The 25,838-nt window shown below is 48.3% G+C and overlaps 2 protein-coding genes across 2 annotated transcripts in view; one reads left to right on the forward strand and one right to left on the reverse strand.

Moving 5' to 3' along the window:
• Positions 1–257: 257 nt before the first annotated feature.
• SOX8 (SRY-box transcription factor 8) lies at positions 258–5,301 on the reverse strand. Its single transcript, XM_080354052.1, has 3 exons — positions 4,286–5,301; positions 2,801–3,039; positions 258–1,920 (listed from the first exon to the last, which is right to left on the reverse strand). Exons 1-3 carry the CDS (start codon positions 4,726–4,728, stop codon positions 1,190–1,192), a joined length of 1,413 nt encoding a protein of 470 aa, XP_080210178.1. The 5' UTR covers positions 4,729–5,301; the 3' UTR covers positions 258–1,189.
• Positions 5,302–11,649: 6,348 nt separating this feature from the next.
• LMF1 (lipase maturation factor 1) overlaps positions 11,650–25,838 on the forward strand; it is a 180,466-nt gene continuing 166,277 nt past the window's right edge. Inside the window, exons 1-2 of the mRNA XM_080354157.1 lie at positions 11,650–12,081; positions 22,536–22,845. Coding sequence (XP_080210283.1) covers positions 11,874–12,081; positions 22,536–22,845 — 518 coding nt within the window. The 5' untranslated portion in view covers positions 11,650–11,873. The remainder of the gene's footprint in view (positions 12,082–22,535; positions 22,846–25,838) is intronic.

Genomic DNA, 25,838 nt, shown 5'->3' on the forward strand with positions numbered 1-25,838 from the left:
ATGGATGATATCTGGTCCCTAGAAGCCAAAAATTAAAACAGACCTTGCTAATTTCTCATTAAATTACATCTTCCTATGAAGTAGCCCTGGTTCTGAAAGCGTACAAAGACTCTGCAATGCCTTAAATCCAATTTGAAGGCCGCGAAGCAGGTAGGCAGAAAATTTGCCTGCTCCTTTTTCCAATGGTTTTATCATCCCAATTTAATTAGTAACTTCCCCCCCCCCCACCCCCCCATTACTTTTCATTCCCATTTGAGTTTCCTGTTGGTGACCAGGTCTGCGATGGGCAGATCGGCTCCGTCCCTCTCACCAACACAACTGCTGCAGCGGTTCACAACGCGAAAAACCCAAAACCAACAAAAATCTATAGACTCATAACACCATTTTATTGTATCATCTCCACTATTATTATGCTCCCTCCCCACCTTTAAAATCTTTTAAAATTCTACTTTTTGCACAAAATTACTTCATTAATTAAAAGACAAAATAATACAGAACATAAATACATATTTAACAGATTTAAAAAAAAAAACAAAAACGAAAACAAAACCAAAAACCCAACACTTTAAGCTTCCAAAACAAAAAAAAAATGTTAATTACAGCCAAACCTTGCTTAGAAGAACTCTTGACTAAAAAAACAAACACTTCAGACATTTAATTGGTTGGTCCCACCAGACTTGTTTGTTCCCACGAGATTGTGACATGGAATAGCCGGATTTTGGGGTTTCATCCACGCTGGTCCCAGTGAGTTCTTGCCCTCAAGGTTGGTCCGTTCCTCACATTGCAATAGACCCTTAAAGTCTTGAACAGCTTTTGAGTTCTTTTTCTTCCACCCTCTACCCACCCCCCTGCTCCACTTTTGCACTTGTCAACTTCCATGACGAGTAAGTTCAGTTCAGTCCTCACAGAGGAGTCGAATGGTTTTGTCCTTCATTTATTCAAAAGGAATCGCCTGTCCTTTTTTAATTTTTTTTTTTTTAATTTTTTTTTAAATTGTATTAATTCAAGAAAAATAGACCTCTGTCCTTTTGGAGAGTTTTGAAGCAAGGGGACACCCAGTCACAACGAGCAAGAGCTCCCAGTGGCTCAGGAGGCACTTCGGAAACGATGGCAGCGCTCCCCGCTCTTCGTCTTCAATTCCTTCATTAGTGCACACGTCGGGGAAGCCCTCGGGGGCTCCACGCACCCTTTAAGGCCTCGTCAGGGTCGTATAGACCGGCTGGTCCCAGTTAGCGGTGGGGCTGTGGGCCGGCGGGATGGACAAGCCGTTGAGGATGGGCGTCGCGTAGGGCCGGCGGGAGGAGTGGAAATAGGGATACTGATAGATACTGGAGGGGTAGCCGGGGTAGGGGTTGTAGTAGTTGGAGCTCTGGAGGTCCGTGTAGTCGCACTGGGAGCTGGAGAAGGAGGCGGCAGCCGTGGCGGTAGAGGCGGTGGTGGCGCAGGCCTGGGCGCTGTAGGAGCCGTAGTCGGAGTGTGCCGGGGAGCCGTGGGACTGGTCGCTGTAGTGGCTGGGGCTCAGCTGCTCTGTCTTGATGTGCGGCCGCTGCTGGCCCGAATCAGCGGACGACGGTGACGCCGAGGTCGGGCTTTTGTGAGTCCACACCTGGTTGGTCCCACCGGTGCCCGTGGCCGAGTGGGAGTAGGACGCACCGTAGGAGCCGGCGTTGGGGCCGTGGTCAGCCGGCATGGCAGCGTGGCCGTTGAGCGGCAGGTACTGGTCAAACTCATGCACGTCAAAGGTCTCCATGTTGTTGATGACCTCGCTGCTCAGCTCCGAGATGTCCACGTTGCTGAAATCTATGTTCTGGCGGCCGCTCTCCACGAGGCGGCGGCCCTCATGCTTCAGCTCCTGCTTGCTGCCATGGTGGAGGTCGGTTTTGGGGGTGGTGGGTGGGGTGGGTGGCCCATGGGTCTGGCCTGGGGACAAAGGGACAGCCAAGCTTTAACAAGAGCGCATGCAAATTGAGAATAAAAATATTGCATGTTTCTCCTCCGTCTTATTGCAAGGGGAGGATTTAAATCTACAGCCCCATGTTGGAGGTAGCTCATGTCCCCCTGCAACCATCCTGGGGATCATGTCCTCAGCTGGGGTAAACCACTGGCATGAGGGACAGTTCACAGTGGGGAAGAGAAACTGGAGAGTGCGTTGTGCCCATCATGACCCCTCTGGACACTCACGGCTGCACAAACTCCCTCTGGCCTGGGAAGCAGAACCAGGGGGTGGGTTCGGAGGGACCCGCTCAGCCTCTCCCCGCCGGCAGCCTGGAGCCAGCGTGGCTCTCCCGGAGGCAGAGGAGCCGTCCCGGGATCCCCAGCCAGGCTGGGCGAGAGAGCAGACGCGTCTGAAGCTGCAGGACGTTCACAATCCTCCTGGAATCTGTCAACACGCGCCCCGTGCCAATTCACAGCACCGCCGAGGAGCGGTGAGTTTTGGGGGGAAGCTGTGTCTGTGGGACCCGCTCCCCCAGGCACCCTTCACACGGTCAACACATTATTAACCCTTATTAGCTCGCAATTAAATCTCCCCACTATCAGGCCAGCTGGGAAACCAGGGTCCCTGCATTTGGGGGATTTCTTATTGCACAGTCAGCTCCACAAGCATTTACTAAATAAAACTGTCGCCACATCCACAATCTGGTGCAAAACCAGGGAAAATGACCCCTGCTTTTGCACAGTCCCAATCCCATCAATATAAATTCTGGGAGCAGATGGGCCCTGTGCCCACCAGCGGGTTTACATCCCAAACCAACACGCCCGGGACCCACAGATTTACTTTTTGCCCTTGAGGTTCCTTTACCTGTGTGGTCGCCGTGGTGGTGGGAATCAGCCATGGCTCCCAGCCCGCTGTCCGCCTTGTAGATCTGTGTGCCTGTGTGGTGGCCGAGCTCGGCTCCCGAGTCCGAGTCGCTCTGCCCGGCTTTTACGCTTTTCCTCCTCCGTGGCTGGTATTTATAATCCGGGTGATCCTTTTTGTGCTGGACCCTGAGCCGCTCAGCTTCTTCCACAAAGGGACGTTTCTCATTTTCGCTTAACAAACTGGTTTGGGATGATTTTTTTTTTCATAAGGAGGAAGGAAAAAAATTCCAAATTACTATCTTTTCCTTAGAAGTTTTCAGCCTATTTTCAAATTCCCATGTCCCCACTTCCCATACACTGATTTGAACAAACAGAAAGTTAATTACAAAATGAATTTGCCATTGCAAAAAAAAGCTAAACTATGTTGCAAAAATATATTAAAATACCAAGTGTAGAGGCGTGTGAAAAATTGGCCACTATGGACATCAATAACCGGGCAAAACAAAATTCTGCTGCCCCATTTTAAACACCTTCACCAAATGTTATTCCCATGTTTGTCCTGCAAATGCCACCCCTGTCACCGCGACAAACAACACTGCCCATCTCTAGCTTTGTTTGGTGCCTACAAAGAAACCACGAAGGCAACAGCCATGGGATTACTTCTTTCTAAACTCTCCCCAGCCCAGACCTCTCTTTGCAAACTCTTGGAGAGTTTAAAACCACAGTGGGAACATCACTGGCCCAAACAGGCAAGAAAGATGCAAGTTTGGTACGGCCAGACACGACCAAATATACCACGCGGTAAAACGTGGCTGGTCGCAGAGCCTTGGAAATCCAAGCGCACTCGGATGCCGCCCAGCAAAAAAGTTTGCATCGGTGGGCAGTGTCGAGCATGCAAGCATGCAGATAAGAAGGGAAATTAGAAAGAAGATTAAAATAACTGCTAAAAATCAGCTTGCTCGGCTTTACAGCTTGTTAAGCAGCAAGCAAGCACACCAAGGAAAAAAACTTTTAGAAGAAAACATTGTAAAAGAAGCAATTTTTTTAAAAGTCTCAGTCTCCTGGGGACAGGGACATGGGAAATCCTGGCCAGGAGGGGCAGGAGCCCAGGCTGCACATCTGGGTGATGAAGCGGGGAAAATCCACACATGGGGCAGGAACCACCGGCTACGGCTGTAGGTCCCCAGGCCCCTGCACGGGGGCATTTTCGGAACAGGGACCAACATGCTCTGGGGGATTTTTGCACTTCAGTCCGAAACACTTCGAGAATCCCCCGTGGGCCCAGACATTAAAAAAAAAAAAAACAAATAAAGACTAAAAAAACCAAAAAGTTTTTAAAAGCGGTGGGAGGGGGAATCCAGCTGTGCACCCCGAGGCAAAGCCCCGCGCAGCCCGCGGGGGTCTGTGCGCGGCCCCGCGGGGTTGCGCGGCGCGGAGCGAGGATGCGCGGCTCGGAGCGGAGCGGGATGCGCGACACGGGACTCACCGCCAGAGCTTGCCCAGGGTCTTGCTGAGCTCGGCGTTGTGCAGATGCGGGTACTGGTCGGCCAGCTTCCTGCGGGCGGCCTGCGCCCACACCATGAAGGCGTTCATGGGCCGTTTGACGTGCGGCTTAGCCTTGAGCGATCCGTTGCCGCGGACGGGCATGGGCACCAGGCTCCAGTCGTAGCCCTTCAGCACCTGCGAGACGGCATCGCGGATGCAGGCGGGGAAGCGCTCGTCCACCTCGGCCGCGTCCACCTTGGCGCCCAGCGGAGCGGAGCCGGGCGGACGCGGGGCGGGCGCGGGGGCGCAGCCCAGACCCTCGGAGCCCGCGGGGGACAGCGGCGAGTCGGAGTCCGAGTCCACGTGGGACATGGAGCTGGTGGTGCCCGCGGGGCTGCACGGAGCCTCCAGCGCTTTGTCGTGTTCCTCGGTCATGTTGAGCATTGGTGGGCGCGGGCTGGGGACGCGAAAAGGGGACGCGGGGCTGAGCCGCCCCGACAGCGAGGATGTGCCCGGGCGGAGCGGCGGGGGACCGCGCACCCCTCCGCGGGCGCCCGAAGAGCGAGGAAAAAACAAGCAAAAAAAAATCTACAAAAATAAAAAGATACAAATGTATGAAAATCTGCCGAGGAATGAAAAAAAGAAAATAAGAAAACAACCCAAAGCAGTCCTGCTGCGGTGCCGGCGCCCCGCTCCGCGCCCGGCCCGTCCCGCCGCGCTCCACGTCCAGTGCGAAACTCGGCCCCTGGCAACAAGTGACTTTAAGGGGAGGGCAAGCGGCTCCTCCTCCGGCGCCGCTTTCCATTGGTGGAACGGGATGATCATTTACATAAGGGGCGGGGCGAGGTTGCGACGCGCGTTCTCTCGTCGCGCTCCCGCCGCCGGGACCCCTGGCCGCCGGGAGGTGCCGTCGCCCGGGGGCTGCACCGCATCGCGGTACCGGCGGGGACCCTCCGGCCGTGGGGGTGCGTTTTATACCCGCGGCGTGCGGAGGGGATTTTTCTCTTTGCAGGGGTGGTGGCAGGTTCTAAGTCCCGCAGACCGAGGAGGTGCGGAGCGGCAACAGCCGCTTCCCGGGGCTCCGGTACAGCGGGCGGCCCCGGCTGGGTTACTTTTTAAGCAGCCTTTCCAGGACGCTCGGTGCGCGGCAGAAGCACCGGTGCGTCCCGGTTGCAAGCGGGGCGGAGCTGCCCGCGTTCCGGCCGCCGAGCCCCGGTGCCCCCGGGCCACCTCGTACTCCTGAGCGCATCTTTTCTCCTCGCTGTCTCTAGCGGGCAAATAACGGAGGAAAGCGACAAATTGCTGGAAAGAACCGAAACTATCCCCTCCCGCTTCCCCTTCCCCGGTCCTCGGGCTCGGTACCGGGCTCGGACACCGGGGAACCTCCCTGGGAGGGCAGAGCCGGGGCTGCCCCAGCGGTTTTGCAGCGTCCGGAGGAGGATGCGGCACCTCGGGGTGAGCCTTTGGGTTTAGGGGGGAGGTTTGTCCGCAAAATCTCCCCTGTTAACTCCGGGTGCGGGAGACCTCGGTGCGCGGCTGCGCCCCTCGGGCCCCGCAGCAAAATCCCTCTTTTAAAAGATTTCCCTGCGCCAGCCGGAGCGCTGCCCCTCTCCAAGCGAGCCCTGGGTTTGTAGCACTTATTTGGAGCATTTGATTCTAATTATCTGCGGAATCCGGCTTTCTAATTGCGACGGGGAAAAAAAAAAAAAGCAACTCCCCAAATTCCAGTTTAATGCACTGCTTCCCCCAGCGCTGCTACCTCCCGGAAAAAAAGGGTCAAGTACAAGATTTACAGGGAAAAAATAGAAATTGCGGGAGTGCTTCAAGTATTCCAACATTTTAAAGGTAACAAAAATGTGGGGGTTTTGAGAGCATTTTGTTTAATTACTGAGATGTGTAATCACCTTGAAATAAAGCATAAGCTTTGAATTTAAATGTAATGCTGTTTAAATGTGCCTGAATGTCCATGTGCCTTCTATGTGAAAATCAATATGTTCCATTAAAGTGGAAAGTGGGATTTTATTTTATTTAAAATTTTTCTCATTTCCTTATTAGTAATTTCTCAAGATTTCAGTTTGCAGAGTCACGGAGCAAGTTACCTTGGGGCAAAGTATTTTTTTAATATAATTTTACTAAGTGGCATTTAAAAAAATAGTGACTTCAAGGCTTAAGGCAAACTATGTATATTGAACTTGCAAGTGCGAATTAATTGCATTTCTCTTCCAGGGCCCAATCCGAAGCTTAATGAGACCGTGAAAGAGTTTCTATTTCCTTGGGTTTCAGAGAGGTGGATTTGCACTGCTGTTGGACATTGGGCAAAGCTATTTTTTTCCCCCTCATATGACATATAATTAATACCCATTTCTATAATGCTTGCCTCTTAGGATTCTCATGTCTCTTTAATAAGGAATTCTTTGAGTTAAGTAAATTGTATTTCATCCATTTTAGAGGTGGCTTAGTCAAAGCAATAATCACTACTTTTAGTCCACCTCTTGCACGGCGCCTTCCTCGGAAGATTTGAACCTCATTGCATGGCTGAGGCTGGGAAGGGGTTTGTGGAATATTCGGAGCTTGGGGGAAAGATTAAAAACAAGAGCCCCTATTTTCTGATCCCTGCCTTCAACTACAAGTCAAATTCCTGCAAAAGAACCCTCCAAGAACAGCACGAGTTAGAGATGTTGGTTTTCTTTGTCCTTTCAGGGCTCCCCAGCTCTGCCCAAGGCAGGGAGGTGCGTTTCCAAGCCCGTATGCTTCAATTCTGCTTTGCTCAATGCAGGTAGAAGGAGGAGGAGCAGGACAACTTTCAGTAGTTTCTTTCTCTTACTCTAGAGATGGGCACGGGGAAGAGGCAGCACCTGGAACCAGAGTAGGGTACTTGTCCTTCTTCACGTCTGGTTTTGTGACCTTGCACAAACCATTTCATGTCTCCCAGCGTCAGTTCTCAGCCGAGCTGGCGGAGGGAGCAGCATTGGCCTGTCTCGCAGACCGATCCTGAGACATTCACTCATCCATGAAATGGAGTGAGATTATGCTGGGACAAGTGGGTTCAAGTGGCATCGTTTGTTTTACAGGGGTCTCGTGTTCAAATTTTGCATGACAAAGTACCGGCGCTGTTTGCAGAGGGATGGGAAAAGATGGAGTTGTAGGACAGGCCTTGCAATGGTCTCACATGAAGCACCATCTAGACCTGGCCTAATGCTTCTCGGTCTTGACCCAGCCCATTGTGGGGCAGCCCCTGATGCTGGGATTTGTAGGAAAAGGGTGCAGGTCTGGGAGGAAAGAACCAAGACTCCCATTGCCGAGTGGAGCCTTGGAGTGCACCCAAACAGGAGATGTTTAGAGAAGATTCGGTGGAACAGAGCTGGCTGTTCCTGACAGAAAGTGGGCACAGCAGAGCTCCACCAGCTGCCTGGCAACGTTGCTTCATTTTCTTTAAAGTCTGGCACCATCTCCAATAAAGTTCCTGGCCAGCTCACACCAGCGTTGCTGGGGATTGGGCACTAAATACAAGGTGGGCCTTCTTGGCTCCATCGCATCATCATTTGTCACCTGGGAACCCTCAGAATCCTCACAGGATGGGAGGTCAAACCACCAGTTCCTCTCCACCATACTTACTGGTTCTGTAGGAATCGGGGTGTGTGTGTTGGCTTCAGAGCAGCCAGAGCACCCCTAATGTCAGGGAGGAGAAATTTCATCTTCAGCAGAAGCCAGGGAAGGCATTTTCAGAGCATGAGAGCACGTGGGGACCCCTGCACATGATGGGACGTGCAATGTGCTGCACCCTTTCCCCAGCCCAAAGGTGGGTTCTACCGCTTCATCTGATCAAGTGCAAAAGTTGCCATTTTTCAAAAACTGTCTGTCTTTGAACTGCGAGCAGCTTTTACATGGGAATTTCAAAGAGCAAATAGAAAGAGCCTTACAGGGGAAGAAAAAACAAGCCCCGATCAGATAAGAGTAAACCTACGCGTCATGTTAAAATGAGCCTCTGACATGTGCAGGATTAATGCGCTGCCCAGAGGATACAGCCGTTCAGTGGCAGCTCAGAGATTGCTATGGAACAATGTTCAGTCCTTTTCAGGAAAGCTCCTGATAGCTGAAGAAAAAAAAACAAAACCAAAACTGACTTGCGGTAACTTTGAACTAATTTCAATTAAAATAGCAGCAGAAGAGCTGAAAAGCTCTGCTCTCAAGATGGTGGGTCCAATCCTATACTGTGTGCTTGTGAAAGCTCCAGTAATTTTAAGACTAAAATTTATATCGCTCAGCTGCTTGCAGATCAGTTTAGGTCCAAAATTTGTCTTCTGTTCATGTGAAATGAGCCCTGCTGTTCTGACCAATTCAAGAGTAAAAGGGACGCAACCTTTTTGCAAATTTTAATTAAGTCTTGCGGTATTTAGTCCTCAGCATTTCCCCAGCTCCCACCGCTGTGCTGCTTGTCACCTGTACAGCAGGAGGGAAAAATTCCTGTGTTGCAGTCACTGTGTGCTCCCACCATAGCAAGAAGTACTTTTTCTTATTGCACAGCCTCATCATTAGAGGCATCTCCATGGATTGTGGTGAGTTGGGGACTCCAGACGCCCATCACTGTGAGTGGATGCAAACTTGTCCCACTTGCACAGCTGCTGCAGTCTGCTGAGAACAGGGGGGAAGACGGAGGCTTAAATATTAGTTTAATATTAGTTTTTACTGTGTTAATGGGGTACTTAGCTCCAGCATCCCTCCTTTTTCTGGACAGGAATAGTTTGGCAGCTGCAGGACAAACAGAGGAACATGTGCCCCAGCAGCTCTTTTCCAACCCAGGAACATTTACCTGGCGTTGATGCAAGAAACTCCACACACCTGCACCAGGCAGGACCTCACTGACCTCTCTGCTGCTTGAAATGCAAGCGGGGAGGAGCACGTGGGATTCCTAAACCCTTCTCTAGGTTTCATCATGGCAGCAGTGAGGCCTTCATGAAAATCTTTACATGTTACATTTGGCCTGGTGTGTAATTTCAGCTAAAATAAAATAGCCCTTAATAACTTTTATGATTATTAATTTTTTTTTAATATCCCAGTGGACAAAGTTAACAAGTGGCTTGTTCGGAGTTTTTATCTTGCAGGTTTCCCAGCCTGAGGCTGCAGACCAGAAAACAAGCGTGCAGAAAGACCAAAACCAGGGCAAAGGAAAAGATACGTCAGTGTGTTATTTCTGTTCAAATATTCTAAGATACCAGCAACAAAACAAAATTTGCTTTTGTGGGATCAACACCTCTCATGTACACGTTACATGTTAAAAGCCAGGGGAGACACTGGCAAAAGATCTCACCTCTCCTCCTGCCCAACACAGGCTGGATGGCACCTTTTCAAAATGATGGAGAACCACAGTTCTATTAATTATGATTACTGTGACCATTAATTGTTTGTCCTGTAGTACCACTTAGGAATCCCTCTTCTGAATCAGCACCCTCTCATTACGGATGCTGTGCAAATACAGGAGAAAAAAGGTAATTCTTCCTCTGGAAATCCTTTTCAGCCTGAATCCTGCTAACCCTGGAGTTAAAGATCAGATTTGCAAAGGGAAGAATAAGGGATTTTAATGGAAAAAATATTACCACCAGAAAAATCTTAACTAGTAAAAGGGAGCTCCCAAATTCTTTGCAAGATTCCCACCTCCTATTTAGCAAACACAGCTGAATGGTCAGCGGGATTGCGTATAACTTCATTACACATAATTGTGAATGTATGTTTTCTTTAGACGAGTCCCCAAATGTTAATGCTGCTTTACAAAATAGTTATTTCTGCACAAATTCACTTTCCTCTGTTTTATTTAAACCCAATTCCTGGCAGCCAGAGGGGCAAAAGCCTAGACTTGAATGAACACAGAGTAATTTAGGGTGCCAGGGACAGCAGGGTTGAGGTGCTGGTGGGGACAGCTGCTGGGTGCTGTGACAGTAAATGCTTGTTTCTCTGTCACTTTTGCAGCTGTTTGGAACACAGCAAAATAGGGTCGGGCGGGGGGACGTGGTGGCGCGGATTTTGTTGAATGAAGATCAGCATCAATGATGCCTCCGCGCCCGTCTGACATTTATGAATCGCTTTCCCTTTGAGACTTCAAGGCTCAGAAACTCGCTTTTAAATATCTTGTTTGCATTGCTTGCTTGGTTTTTACGTCGTTTTATTTTTCTGGTACGTTATTTTGAAAAGAGGGGATGTGAAGGAAAATAATTAAATGAAAATAAGATTACTTTAAATAGATAAGTGGGCAGAAAACGAGACACAGGTGATGTTACACACAAAGCTCCGGACTGGCTGGAACGCAGAAAAGAGAGGAGCTGACTTGATGTTCTGATCTACCATTTTATCACACTTTTTCCTTTATAGCTTGAGCCATCTTCCAGTAAAGCGAAAGGAAAGGCTTCCATTGCCTTTTGTGAGAGTTGGATTGATCCTTCAGAGTAACAACATCTTTCTGCCATTTAATAAACTTAAAACTTTGCAGCCCGTGTTGTTGCAAGGTGTGGTGACACACAATGTCCCCCGAGCTCGGGTCAGCAGATCTCAGAGTGATCTTCGGCAATGAAAACCAACTCAGTTCAATGTTACCTTCCCAGCTCCAATTATTATTATTATTATTATTATTATTATTATTATTATTATTATTATTTTTTCTTAATCTTTAACCTAAACTTTCAGCTTTTCCCCAGTAATTTTCTCAATTATCCAGTTTGTTTTACAGACATTTCCATTTAATGTGGAATTTGCTGTAACAGTTTCACAAAGACCCCACAAAGGAAACCATTAGCTTACATCTATTTAAATTTATCTAGCCGAACCTTGTGGCTAATCCGAAGGGAAAGCGAAGCTGCAGTGTACCAGAGGCCTTCAACAAATAGCTTATTTTTCTTTCGCTACACAATGCACCATTATGTAGGGTTTTTTTTCGAAGGAGAACAATGCAAGCAGCAGTGATGGGAAACTGGAAAAACAAAAGAGGCATTTAGAAGGGGCCGCTTTGCAGCCTGAAAAGCGTTGAATAATGTTACACCTGATAGCAGATACTTTCTCAGAGACCACCGGACGGTTCAGCCCCGCGGTTATTTACTTCAGCAGGACACATGACGCATGTCTAAACTCATCGATGACTGTCGAGGCTGTTTTATTAAAGTAGTTTTGCTAAAAAAAAATCATTTTATGAACTCAACATGGAGTCAAGAGTTTGACAGCTATAATGATGTAGAAATCATGGCAGCATCAGAAGGGGCTAATGTTGAAAACCTGAGGAATTTATCTTAAATTTTTTCCTTAGGGAGGGAGTGCAGACACGTTGGGGTGAGCTGGGGGGGCTGTGATGCAAAGTGCGGCAGGTGGATTAAGGGTTTTGGAGTCAACTCTTTCAACTTTCTTTCCGGATTTATTTAAAAAAAAAAAACAACCAAACTTTGCACTTTCTCGCCATTTTTCAAGGTCGCTCCCTAAGGCCGGGGTATATAAACGCCATTTTTCCACAGAAACCCCAGGCCGGCCACTGCGCTACCAACATGGCTGCCTGAGGGGGCGACCTGGGTCAGGCGTCCCCAGCGCGGCGGGGGGCGGGCCGCCCCGCACGCATGCTCGCTGCGGGCCCCGACATGGCGGCGCCCAGCGCGGCGCTGCGGCAGCGGCGGGCGGCAGCGGGCGGCGGCGCCCCTGGAGCCCCGGAGCGGGTTGTGGCGGGGCCGGCGGGCGGCGGGGTCGGGCCGCAGCCTCCGCCGCTGCTGCCGGGCACTTTCTGGCTGACCCGCATCGTGCTGCTGCGATCCATAGCGCTGCTTTACTGTGAGTCTGCGGGCGCTGCCCCGGGAGCGGGGGGGAGCCCGGCCCGGCTGAGCCCCGGGCTGCTGGTGATACTTGTGTTTCTGATTATTAGACTGTATTTTAAGGAATTATAGAACTCTTGGTTTAGGAGAATGTTAAGGTAGCAACCTTTAAAGATTTACCAGCCTTATAAGCATAGAATTTTGTAGAAGCAGACCTTGTAGCCATAGAATCTTTGTACTTAGTAATCATACCCCATTCTTAAAATTGACATAGATTTACAACATATTCTTTTAAAACAGGTAACTGAGAAGCAGCTGAGAAACACGTGAATGTTACTTAGTGTTGCTTAAACAGCTTGTCTTGGAATAGGTACAGAATATGTTAATGGTTGTCAAGAGTTGTAATGAATATGTAATTTTTCTATCAATATAAGCCATATATGACCAGCATGTATGTCCACTCCATGGGTGACAGACCTATGGAGGGGCACCCCCGCACTGTCCCTAGCGCTGATTAAGAAATGCTACTTTTAAAACCCAAAAATGTGAGTTTAAGAGTCCATTACTTTGCCGATTTTACGGTATCACTGGGGCAGCTGGGCTGGTTGCCCTGTGGAGTCCTGGGGTTGCCCCAACCCTTGTGGCCTTCCCCACTGCACAGCCTCAGATGAGACCCCTGCCCTGGGGGGGTGAGCCCTCCCATGGGTTCCATGCCGGTGTCACCACCTGAGGTCCCATTGTGGTGGGACAGGATACCCATGACCATCTTATCCACTTGGAGGTGGATTGGTTTGCGGGGTGGGGGGCTGCAGGGTGCTTTGCCCCCAGCTCTTGGATCCAGAACCCATCCTGACAGGGATGCAGCAATTGCACTGAAGAACCCTGCCAGCCTTTTACCAAAAATACTGCTTAATTTTGCATGTTGGGGGTACATGTTTGCATACACAAAGCTTGAGGGGACACGTGAGATGTGCAATGGGAAAAGCCTCTTGTTTTCAACTCCTGCTTAGCTGGTGGGACAGGGACCCTGCAATTGACAGTTAGGATGGTGTTGGGTGATGTTTGGTGTCCCAAGCTGAAAGGAGGGTTTGCTGGTATCTGTCAGCAGGGCTGGCTGGAGCTGGTCATCATTTTTCTTCAAGGTAGATGTTGTGAGTGAACTGTGCAAGAGAGGAGCTTTTTGTCTAATGCAGAAGCAGGTCTGCCAGCATCTTATGCAAGAAGAGACTGGACAACACCCTCAGACACATGGTGTGAATTTTGGGGTTGTCCTATACAGGTAGAGGAGTTGGGTTTGATGATCCTTGTGGGTCCCTTCCAACTCAGGACATTCTATGTAGGACTGGAGGGAGGTGACATCCTTGGGTGCCAGTAGCACTGGTAAGGACCTAGAATTGACATGACCTTAAAATGGTTAATGGTGAAATTGGTTTCCAACCTTGTTTGGCTCTTGTTTTGGCAGGGAGTGCTGAGAGCCATGCTCAGAGCCCACTGGTGTTCCACTTAAAAAATATTCACAGTGAAACCTAAACTGACATGTAACACACTATGTTACAAATTCTAAACTTGCCCCAGATTTGTCCACAAAATCGTTAGGATTTGTAGGCTGGCAGCCTGCTTAGATTATTTTGCATCAAAACCATGCAGAAGTTGTAGTTTTGTATGGTTTTGACACGTGCTCTGTTTCTAGTTTGGTTTCGGCTCTCGGTGAAATGTGGGGTTATGACTCTTTCAGTCAAAATGAAAGCGATTCTGATATTCCCCCGTGTGTAAATCCAGACTGCTGAGTTTCCCGTAGCTTGGTTTGCAGTTTCCTTATGAAAAACTGATTAGTGTTCTCTGCTGTGTGTTCAGGGGAGGCCACTGCTTTCTGATCGTGGATTTGGGGTTATAAATATGCCACATCTGGGTTGAAATGCTGTCCCGTAGGGTGGTGGTGTGTTTAATGGGAAGGGAGCAGGTGGTGGTTGGAAGGGTGGGAGTTGGGAAGGGGGTGATGAAGAGGAGGGTGAAGTGAGTCAAACACATGGGACCTTCTGGTGAAGGAGAGACCTGATTTGAGACAAGGAGAGCAGCAGGAGGTGAGGAGCAATTATCCCAATCAGAGACAGGTGAGTTACAGGGTGGAAATGATTGGAACCTGCGGGCTGCAGGGAGAAGGGAGAGTGAGGCTGTATGAGCCAGGGGATGAAGCTCAGGTGTGGTGAGTGAACGTGGGATGGCAGCAAATAGAGGGAGAACAACTGGATTCAGCACTTTTCTGAAGAGGAGAGTGGAGTGGGAATGCCTGGGAGTAGCAGAAGTGGGGAGAAGACCCTAAAATGCTTCCACAGTCTAGAGCAAGGAAACCTTTTGGATGGCGGTAGTGTCAGAGGAAGGTGTTTGAGGAGCAGGGAAGGATGGTTCTGTCCTTTGTGGTGGAGGAGGTGCAAGAGAGGAAAAGTTTACCTCCTTGTTATGCAACTTCTGCTTGATTGCGATCAGGTGACAGTGATTTCTGCTGTTTGTTTTCGTTGAGTGACAGCCAAACAACCCGAAGACAGAAACCTCACCAGATTTGAGGTTGAATTCTGACTCGGGCTGTCACTTTTTCGGCGGTGTTGAGACTTCAGCTCTGATCCCAGTGCAGAGAGATGCTGCACAGCCTAACATCAGAATGTTCCTGGAGCGGAAACTAATCCGTGTATCTGAGATGGAGAGATTGCGAAGAGGTGGATTCCTCTGTCGAAGGCTGCAGAACCATGACATGGCTGCTGGGGTGGGATGCTCTCGAGGGAAAGGTGGGTTGCCTTTTGATCTCTTCTGAGAGCCTGGGTTTAGAAACAGCAGAAAACAATTTAAAGCCTCTGTGCCAAGCACCTCTTCCAAGCTCTTTTCTGAAGATGGAACCATTTACTCTGACAGATTATTTTTTTTTTCCCAGACGTGGCGATTCTGCACATGCCGACTCTCAGACTTGCTGAGGAAACGGCTGATGCGGTTGTGACAGTTTGACATTCCTCAGTTGAGGGATGTTTTTCCCCCTTCTTTCATTTCACCCTTTTAAACATAACCCTTTCATTCCTGCTGTGTTAAGCAACAAATCCTTTGGGGGCGGCTTGTGCTGAAGTATCAGGAAAAGTTGTCACCCCCATGATTGCAGCTCCTGCCTGTTAGTGCAGCTGTGAGAGCTGGAAGCTTTTTCCCCCTTCTGGGTGGGAGGGGAAGGGTGAGAGAGCAAAGGTCCCTCTGGGTGGGTTGGAAATGTGATTTGGGATGCGACTGGAGGGATGGTGAGATGAGGGGCGGAATCACTAAGCATGATGGAGGGGGGGCTGTCACCTCTTTCCTCCCCTCAACCTCTTGAGAGGCTGTTTTATTGCATGATATGAACTGGGGAGATGCTTCCCCTTTGGATCTTCTCCTGTGGAAGGCCAGGCAGAGCAAGGCAGGTGTGAAGTGTCCTGTGTGCCCTCCCTTCTTCCACATCCCCTTTGGTTATAACAGCTCTCCTCTTATTTTACTTTGAAGGGGGTTTCCAGAAGCAGCCAGAGCCTGGAAAGTCCCTGGCAAAGCAGCTCTTGTCTGAAAGACAGGTTGGAGATGGGAAAGTGGGAAAGGATCTGATGATTCCTGGAGGTCAGTGACCAAAGCCACCTGCTGCTTGCAGGAATGGGAAGGAAGGGGAAAGGGATCCAAGCTGGAAGTTCGGGAGGTTCGGTCTTGGCAGCTGGGCTGTGCCAGTGGGATCCTCCAGCTGAGCCCTGAGGGAGATGAAACGCCTGTCTGCACAATCTTGTTTTTAATAGTAGCTAGCACTGTGCGCTTGTAAATTAGGTGACACTTAAATTCTTAAAACTGACAGCCCTCAGAGATGTTTTTCAGGTCTGGGACCTTTCTTTCTGCTTCACCAAGTGTGGGCAGACCAAGTGGTAAAACCCTTCCAGGGGAGGAGAGTGTGAAGTAACACAGAATTCAGCCCTGAACACTGGGTGAGAGACCGATTTTGTGGGTCTTATCCTGTGCTCTGCTGTCCCAATCCCTCTCTCTGTTTTTGTAGAAGCATCTTTATATAGCGCTGGTGTGCCAACTGAAGAGGCTTGTCTCACAGGCGTTGGCCATTGCAGCCTGTCCCTCGGTGGCTAATTGCAATCTCTAATACAGGAGTTCATGGGATAGGGAGGCTTGGAGAAATGCCATTTTGAGATTGCAAGGTTTTCCATCCTGGTCTTGCGCTGTGTGTTTCTTCTTTATGGCAGGGATTAGACATTTTGTCAATGCAGAAAGTCTTTGAGGTCTTGTTGGAAGTGCTGTTACAGGTAAATAGCTGGTCCCAAAGCTCTTGACAACAGACGTGCATGATTTGCTCCTTTCACCTTCCTTCTAAATCATTGCTAAGTGCCCTTTTTGGATGATTACTATCATCGGATTCCAGATGTAGAAGTTTAAGTAATTAGATACGACCCTTCCCAATTTCAGCCAGGCTCTGTAGAGTGCTTTGAAATAAAAGCTATTATTTAAATCCAGCTTATCTTCCTTCTCCTTATGTATTGTTTAACAGTAGTATTTTCTTTCCCCACATCTACAGCTTTGGGAGTTTCATGCTACCTCTTCCGAATTCTGAAATCTAAAGCTTTCTTGGGGGGAGTTTGGCTTCCTGTAGGTTCCTGCTCTCCCCTGTGTCCTTCCTCCCCTCTCTGCTGTCTCCTCTTCCCTCAGTTATATTAAAAGACTCCCAGCAGCTTTCAGCTTGCCCACTCAGGATTATAGTACATCTTTGTATGTTTTTTCTCCCCTGAAAGGTTTTATTTGCTTGTTAGCAGGTCTGCACAACAAAGGCGGCGTGTTAGCACCGTGTCCTCTTAGCAAGCTACGTGCCCCCATTTAACTCTGCATGGAAGAGACAGAAGCGCGTTTGGTCCTGAGCAAAGCACCCTTGCTGTGGGAAGATAAATTCATAGCAAGTAGTGATATTTTAAGGGGAATGATAACGAGAAGTGAGGAGAGAATCTGTCTCCCAGTCTGCTGTTTGCCCAGACTGGTCTGGAGCAGAGGGATCTTCTTGGGGCATCCTCCCGCTGCAGGTTGGGCTGGTGTTCTGCACAACCTGGGTCCTATGGGGAAGCTTTTTAGCAGTGCCACAGCCCAGGCTTTTCTGTTTACTTCCACTTTATTTCAAACCAAGAGAAAATGAGCAGATAAGCACTTAAAAAGCCTCCAAAGCAACCACCCCAAAGTCTTCAGCTTTGCTGCCGGTGGCAATAAAAGGAAAAAGTGTTAAGAGCAGACTGCTTTGTTGTGTGTTTGCTTGTGGCTGTAGGGCTGCAGGATTAAAAGAGCCTGCCTGGTTTCCCTCTGGCTCTTTGCTCAGTACTAGAGTGTTGTTACTTCTGTGTTGCAAAACTTTGCAGGGGAATTTATCAGTTGAATACTTGTTTGATTCATTTCTCTGATAGTAATGAAAAGACCGTGCATATTCTCCCCCTTTTTCTTTTTGGTAGTTCAACCTCCACTTGCCAGCACCCAGCATAGGGCCTTTTTTGAATGCCTTGCTGGGTCAAAGGTGCACTTGATATATGGCTCCAGGCAGATTTGTGTGTGTGTGTGTGCAAAATGTAGTTTGGTTTTCATACAAAACTCTGTGCTTTTGGTTCATTTCTTCTTGTGGTTTGGGCTTTAACTAAAAGTTAAGACTTCTTTTAATGGAGGGAGAGAGAAAGCCATATGACTGGAAAGTTTTGGATTTCACATCTTTAAATCTTTACAGAGCATGAAGAATGGGATTCTCTCATTCTCCTACCATGACAGGCTGAGCCCGGACTGGAAGAAAGGAACTCAGGTGACAGGGCAATATGGATAGACCAAATCATTTCAGATTGGTGACTGGTGTTGCATGCTCGGGTTGTGTTTATTGGTAGCATGTGGGTTTGAACATGTTCAGTTTGGGAGGAAAGAGAAGGGTGGAAGTGGGGAGTTAATGGAAAAGTACAGTCAAGCACCTTCTGAGGTGAGAATAAGTAGGGAAGGTCTATTAGCAGTTGATGACAATTTACATGTATTACTTCTGTAAAGATGAGCTCGCGGTGGGTAGAGGAGTGTGCTCCCGTGGGAGCTCTCAAGGCTCCATCTGCTCTGGAGTGGGAGTCCCTGAGGCTGAGGGTTTTTTCAATCTGCAAAGGAGCAAATATTCTGAAGAAGGATGGCAAAGTGCTTCAGGTGGATCAGAGGAGACCAGCATAGGCTGAAGATACCCAAACCCAGGAGGTATTGGTAGAAGGTCCTGGCAGTGAGGAGCCAGAGGGCCGATGGGGTTTTGCGCTGTGTTTGGAGACTTAGACATGTGCAGAGCTGTGCTGGGGGTCTGTAGGGGATGGCCCTGGGTTAGGAGCCCAGCCAGTGCCCCACATTGTTCCCATCCATGATGCTGGGAAAAAAAACACTGTGGGAAAACATGGGCTTGTGCATCCTGAACTCTGAAAAAGTGTCCTTCTCAGTTAGGTGCTTGTTTTTGCAAGTTGACACCAGAATGTGAGAGCCACTCTGAGGGGTCTCGCCTGCTAGAGATGCTGGAAGGAGGGGGTGACCCTGGATCAGTCCCGGCTTCTGCTCACTCCATCCTGGGGCGATCCGTCGTGGACTCCTCCGTGCGGAATGTGTTTGAGCTGGAGGCAGCCGGGGTGCTGGGGGAGGCGAGCTGCCTGGTGTGCAGGAATGCAGGTGCTTGCACTGGTTTGGCAGGGAAAAAACAACCCCTGAACTGACAGGAGGCACTGCTTAATACATTGCCCAGAGTTCACAAATCCGGGAGTCGGGTTTGCTCAGGAGGAAAGTGTCTTCTCCTGGGTGAGATGCAGAGTTTTGTAGCTGTATTGGTGAATGAGATGCTGCCGGTGATGCTCAGCAGCTGCTGGCTGCCCGCTCAGGCTCCCTTTTGCCATTCCCTTTGGGTAAGACTCTTCTCTCTTTGCTGCTGGACATCAGAACATCCCAGGAGCACAGGTTGACGGAGGGTTTGGAGAGGCTGAGGAGGATGCAGTGCTGTTGCTCGAGCAGCCTCCATCCCTGCCTTGGAGCCCATGGGGTGGTTGAATCCTATGTGCTGTGTGGGTGGGTTCTCCCGGCATCGGCTGACAGACTAACTGGTGAATTCTGGTTCACGTAGCAGGGCTGCTGTGCTGCCTTGTTGCTGGGAAGGAGCTACAGGATGAAGAACAGAAATTATTAACCTTGACCCCTGCCCTGGCTGTGCAGGGAACATGCCAGCCAGTGCCCAAGGTGGAATCAAACTCGTGTGACCATGTTTACCTGGAGGGAGTGGGAAGATGGAGAGTGGAAAATCCCTAAATAAGAGGCCAAAGGTGGCCAGGTTTCAGAAGAGGGGTTAAGGAAGAGGAAGAAAAGCACAGGGTTTGGGGGCAAAAGGGACTTTTTCTGTCCCTGACTAAACCAAGATCTAAGGGAAGGTTCTTGGAGAAAGGAGCAGGCTCTGTGTTATAGTCAATTTAAGGATACAGTTTCTTGGGAGGACTTCAGAAGCAGCAATGACAAGCTGATAAATAACTTGCCTTTTTCTTTTCCCCTGGATCTGTGCACCTGCTTTGCTGAAATCCTTTGCAGACTCTGTTTTTATTTTGGACTGTTGCGTATGTCCAGCGAAGGCTTAGCTGCTGCCTTGAGAGTAGATCTGGGGGATTTGGTGGTGGAGTTTGAGAAGCCAAAGGGATGTGTCCTTCCAAGGTGCTCCAAAAGATGCTGGAGATGAGAGAGAACAGGGAAGGAGGCGGTGGATCAGCTCGGGGAGCGCCCAGGAGAGGGAGCTGGATCCGGACAGAGCAGCACGGTCAGGAGATGCTGCATTTGCTGGACTCGGGCCCTCATGGATCCAAATGTAGGTGGAACAACGAGGATTTGGTTTAGTTTGAGCTCTTCGTTGCCAATGGGATTTAGTCCTGAAGTGGTAATGTGCATAATATCAGCGGTGCAGCATCCTGTGAGAAACAGGTGTTCTGGGAGAAAACCAGTTTGGAGCCCAAGCTTGGTGGTCTCTAGATGTTCGGTTCATGCAGCCTTTGCTGCTTTCAGACTTAAAAAAGGCTGTACAGTATTTTGTGCATACCATGTGTACTTTTCTGCAATTGCTATAGTTTGTTTTTCCTAATTTACCCTTTCCTTGTTTATCTTGCATACTGTGCAGGGGTCTAATTTAGATTTTTTTTTTCTTTTAATTTTTATTTTTTTTTTAGAAAAACTGCTGCTTAGCACTTATGAGTTGGGGCAGCAATTTCTGTAGCGTTTAGAGGGGAATTTGATTAGCACTTTGGGAAAACTGTGCAGTAAATTGCAGTGCTAATCAAGGGGAATCAAGCTATGCAGCTTTAAGGCAGAGTTGGTCTTTATTTTTTTTCAAAAAACCAAAAATGAAGATGTTAAGTTGTCTGAGGCTCAGCAGCATTATATTTCTGTGGCTTTGCATGCCAGGCTTTCTGATTACACAGTTGTGCCAGACAGTGTTATTATTAAAATATGAATACTCTAAAATATAAAACATTTAATTTGCCGTCCAAACATGATCCATTAGGGTTAAGAAATTTTTCTTGTCTCTCCCTGTCCATAACTGAGTAAAATATTCTGCGTGTCTTTTATTGGTTTTGGAAATTCTTTCTCTGTATATAAAAGATGGACAGAAAGAGGCACAACCAATTAAACCCCCAACTTTATTGAGTTAGGGCTGTGATTCAGGACCTGTTGAAATCAATGGGAACCCTCCCTGTGACCTCAAGGTACACATCGTGGGTTTTCAAATGAGAACAAAATACGTGACACATGCAAAGAGATGGAGTAAGTGTGAAGTGGCGTAACTGAAATCCACTGGAGACCTTTGCACGCGTCTGGGGAAAACAGGACATTTATTTTTTGTTCCCTGCGCCTGTAGACTTTGAGTTGCTATTCAAACTCAAAATAAATGGAAATCCAGGCCTGAACTGGAGATATAGTTTAATAAAGACTTTCTACCAGCGTTCCCAGTGAGATGCCAACCAGATGAAAGGGCTTTGATCACTATGGAGGGTTGGGGGAGGCAGATGAGCCTTTTGCAAGACCATGTGTGACGTGGCTGGCGTGTGGATAATGTTTAAAGATGGGTAAGTGAGCTGCTGGGAGCTAAATGTATGAGGCCTAATCAGGAAATGTTGGCTTGCATCATTTTTTCTGAGAAGTGGAGATTACTGCAGTTGAGAACTGCAGATTGGTGACTGAAGGAGATTCCTAAAATATGAGATAATCCCTAGAAACTGACCAACTTTCTCTGTAGGACATCAAATTCTAGGTCTATAATCTGTAATTAAATTGCTTATGTGCTGTTAAAAAAAGCATCTGGCTGTTCTAAGATTGTCCAGTGCAAGAGCACAGACACTATAAATGAGAGAGCTGTAGTAACATGTAAAAAAGTAGCAATTTAGAGGACAGGAAAATATTAAGATTTTTGTATTTGCAGCCTACCAGGATGTGAGAGGATCCAGAAGGTCAACCCATAGCATAACTACTGCCTTTTGCAATTGCAGTATATAACCATTAACCAACATACTGCTAGAAGAATTGAAGTGTCCTTTAGGTGGCTGTTGGATGGTGTGTATGAGTTTAAGCTGTCTCATTATCAGTATTTCAAAATAGTGTTTACATATAAGGAAAAATATCAATACTTGATAGATGTGCAGATAATATTATATAAAAATGGAGATATGTTGTCCTCTGAAATCAAAGCATAACCTCGCAGACACAATCTGCCCTCAGTCTGCCGTGGGTTATTTGTACATCACCACCAAAATCCACGCTGGAGCTGTTGTCTATTTACACTGCAAAGTGTTTTGTGAAAGTAAAACATGAGGGCTCAGAAAGTGCAGCTGAGTCTTTGCTGCAAAGCCAAAGGGGGTTGTGTGCGCGATTCTGGCTGCCCCAGCTCCATTCCCTGTGCCTGCATGTGAACTCTCCTGATGCTTTTTCATGGGAAGGGAATTCTGTCTGAACGTCTTGAAATTAATGCATCACTTTCTCTTGTACTCCACGGTGCAATTAAGCCATTTTCCTCATCTGCATCAGGAGATGAATGGTGCATGTGACTAACCTGGGGTCAGGCAGAGTCTAACAGAGCTGGGCTCAGGCTCCTCTTCCTACATTAGGTCAGTTACAGGGACTGTTTCCCAGAAGTGCCTTGTTGGGTTTGCCTGAAGCGAGTGGTGTGTCCCTTGCAGCTGCTGAGGAGAAAATTATCTCTGAACAGGCTCCATGCCATTTCCTGGTGTGAAGGCAGAGATGGTATCTATAGAATTCCTCTGCCTTCCGCATCGTGATTAATAGAAATGACTGTGATGTATGTCAATGAAGATGAAGACATGTGAATAAATTCCTTCCTGAGGCACAAATATACTTCTGTAACTGGACTCAAAATATGTGTTTAAGCCTGTCTGATTTCTAATACTATTGTTTTTTCTCCTCTAGTTGTGGCCTTTCTTGTGGCGTATCATCAAAACAAGCAGCTAATAGGAGAGAAGGGGCTGCTCCCGTGTAAACTGTACCTGCAGAATGTCAAGAAGTATTTCAAAGGGAAGATAAACCTGGATGCTCTGAGCTATGCACCAACAATCATCTGGTTTCTGGACTGGTCGGACATGGACAGCATCTTGGACTGCATCTCCCTGCTCGGCCTGGCAACGTCAGCCTTCGTGGTGATCACTGGATGCGCAAACATGGTCCTCATGGCTGTCCTGTGGGTTCTCTACCTCTCCTTGGTCAACGTTGGACAGATCTGGTAGGTTAACAATCTCTCTGCTTGGTTTTTCTCTGCAATCTCTTGCTGTTCGTTGTACACATTCACTTTCTGTTACCATTTCAGGTTGGTAATCTGGTAAGGAGCAAGGTGGGAATGTCAGATAAGCAAAGTGTTTGGCAGAAATGAGTTGTGGCCATCCCCCCGTGCTCTCTTTTACTTGGAATATCTGCTCTGATTTCTGTTCTCCTCTGTGAGAGGCAAATTGGCTGCATAATGTACCATGCTATGCATTGTCTCTGCTGTGGAATACTCTCTCTCGTGGCAAGGGAGTTCCCCTAATAATTACCTCTGAGATGGTTTCTCAATTTTCAGTTCTGTCCAGAAGAGCTGCAACACTCAGGGTAAGTATATAAAGCCTGTGAGGAAAAAGTAAAGGAGAAATAGTGAGTGTCTGCACATCTCCTTGCTGCAGGGAAAGGCTGTGGTGCAAAGCAAAAGGCATTAGGTGGTCCTCAGCATTGTCAAGGCATCAATTGCATTTATTAACAGGATGAGCCCTTAGGAAACCACATTAACTGACCTCTTCAAGTGCCTTTGTGTCTGTCAGAGGTGATGTGGTAACTTTGGGGAGGTGGAAAGTCCTGCCAGGAAGGGGTACCCGTGCTGGGAACAGGACACAGCTGTGTCAGTGAGACGTTCTGGCTCTACAACACACTACAGGACACCTTATGTATAGATGAGCTCAGTGAATTTAATTTTAAGGATTTGCACATGCCTGGGCAGCCCTGTGTCTTGTCCTGTCCCATTCATTCCTGTCCTACTCCAAATGGTATGTAAGTGGGTGAAGGATAAGAGCCTCAGTTTTCTGAAAAGCTCTATTCTCTGAGCTCTTAACTCAGCGTGAACTTAAGACTGTGAAAGAAAGCCACAAAATCTGAAAAATAACTTGATGGATAGCTTTCTGTTGCCCGTTTCCAAGTTATTCCAAAAATCGCTTGTCTGTTTTTCTGGGTGTTTTATGTTACAGGGCAAGAATTCAAGCATCATCCTGCTCTCAGTTCCAGAGATACAAGAGCCTGTGTCTTTGTAGCAGCATAAATCTGGACATGTTCCTTCATTTCTTTCTGGTTGGGGAGGAACCCCTAACAACATCCCTCCCCAAGTTCATCATTATGAAGGCTGCAAAGGTTTTGTAGCTGGAAACTGGACCTGTAGTGGCTTCTGAGTTGACAGCCCTGCAGAACTCTTGAGGTTTTACCCAAAGACATCCAGTTGTGCCTGTTGAGCTCTGCGTGGCTGTTTTGTCATCTTTCAAGCCTTTAAGGGAGAGGTGAAGGGCAGGGGATAGAGAGAGGAGCCTTTTTCTGCTGCTACCCCAAATAACTGCCCGGCAGCCCACGTCCAGACCCCTCTTCCCAAGGGGTTAGAACCTCACAGTCAAGTGTTGGGTCTCTTTGCAGCTCTAAAGAAAATGATCTGGGCGCAGGAATGCAAGACTTGGCCTTTTGTGGATGCTGTGGTCGAAAGGAATTGGCTCTTGATATTTGAGATAAGGCTGTGGGTTTTTTTTCTCTTTTGCTACTTCTGATTTGGAGTTTAAAATCTACTCTGGCATGGGCAGGTGTCTCCTGTATCCAGCGATAACACACCAAGGGATGACTTGGGTTCTTCTGGGGAAGGAGTACGAAAAAAGAGGGGGGTTAGGGAACATTGCCTCAACTTCATCTCTTCTTAGTTGTGGCATCAAATATATGAAACAGGAAATTAGGTGGTTCTCATAAAAGGGTGGGGGAAAAGAATCAAAGCAACCCGGCAGTACAGTTCATTCATGTGGTTCCATTTTTCATTAGATGCTCTGAAATGGGTCACTGGGTGGTCAAAACCATATTATCATTGTGCACGCAGTGTGACGTTCAGTTCCCTGGAGAAGGGGACGCTGGGTGCTCACAGTGCAGGTAAACATGGGGAGAGAGCAAAGTGGGGATTAACTAATTTCTCCCCATCCCCCAGGGAATTGCGGTGGCACAAGGGATGAGCCGAGAGCACCTGAAATCTCAGGAATTCTGGAGCTGATCACGGGTGGCAGCATCGGCCTTAAAACTGAGACTGGCTTTAAAACTCCCTTTTCACACTGGCTTGGAAGTGGCGTTAGGTGATCCATGAACTTTGTCTTACTCTCAAATTTGGGCAGATTGAGAGGTTTTGATATGTCCTGATCATTCTCCAAAGCATCTACTGAAGACCGAAGTGACTTCTTATAAAGGGGGAAAGGACAACGTTGTGGGGCATTCCTGATCAGAGGTACGAGATGGCTCAGCAAAGAGGCGTCTGAAATGAGGAAGAAATTCCTCCTGTGGCCACGTTGTTTTGTAGTTAATGCACATTTATTCTCAGTGTTCCTCTGGGGCTGGCAGGCGTGGGGACCTGCGGGCTGACCTGATCCAACACGTCCTTTGCCGTAGTTGCCTGCAAAGCCAGTTCAAGGAAGATACGACATGATAAAGAGGAATAGAGCTCTCTTCTTCAGGCCAGTGAGGAACAATTTATTCCTTTTATCGCTTTTCCTTTTACTATTTTAATTTTAAATGTTTCTATTTGTTTTGGGCTGGAGTCTCCAGATACTGGGCACTGCTGGAGGAGCGAGTCTTTCAACTGCTGTCCAGCTGGCTTGGGCTCAGACTAAGGAAGCTTTAGAAGAGCAAACTGTCTCCTTTGAAGGGCAGGACACATTCCCTGCCTGCCCCGGTGCTGCCGACCTCCACCTGTGAGCTGGGGGATCCGCTGGGAGCCTGGGGACAGCTGGGGACAGCCTGGCAAGGGACCAGCTGAAGGTCTTTGAGGGTGTTAGAACCCTGAAGAAAGCTGCTCCTGGAATGGGCTGATGTGAGCAGTTTATGATGGATTTTATGGGATAAGGATTACTTTGGCAATGTAAAATCCCAAGAACACGGGCCAGGATGTTGTCCCGGCCCTGAATTCTTGGTTTTGCCACTTTGCTGTTGGCTCTGCCGAAGTGCAGGTGAACTGCCTGA

The sequence above is a fragment of the Nesoenas mayeri genome (genome assembly GCF_963082525.1).
Source record: "Nesoenas mayeri genome assembly, chromosome: 15".
NCBI classification, from domain to species: domain Eukaryota; kingdom Metazoa; phylum Chordata; class Aves; order Columbiformes; family Columbidae; genus Nesoenas; species Nesoenas mayeri.

Excerpts from the sequence above, each read along its gene's own strand:
- SOX8 (XM_080354052.1), bottom strand. The coding sequence starts at position 4,728 with ATGCTCAACATGACCGAGGAACACGACAAAGCGCTGGAGGCTCCGTGC. Across the intron at positions 3,040-4,285 it reads ACCCTGGGCAAGCTCTGGCG|TTTGTTAAGCGAAAATGAGA; the intron begins GTGAGTCCCGTG and ends ATCCCAAACCAG. Across the intron at positions 1,921-2,800 it reads CCACCACGGCGACCACACAG|GCCAGACCCATGGGCCACCC; the intron begins GTAAAGGAACCT and ends CTTTGTCCCCAG.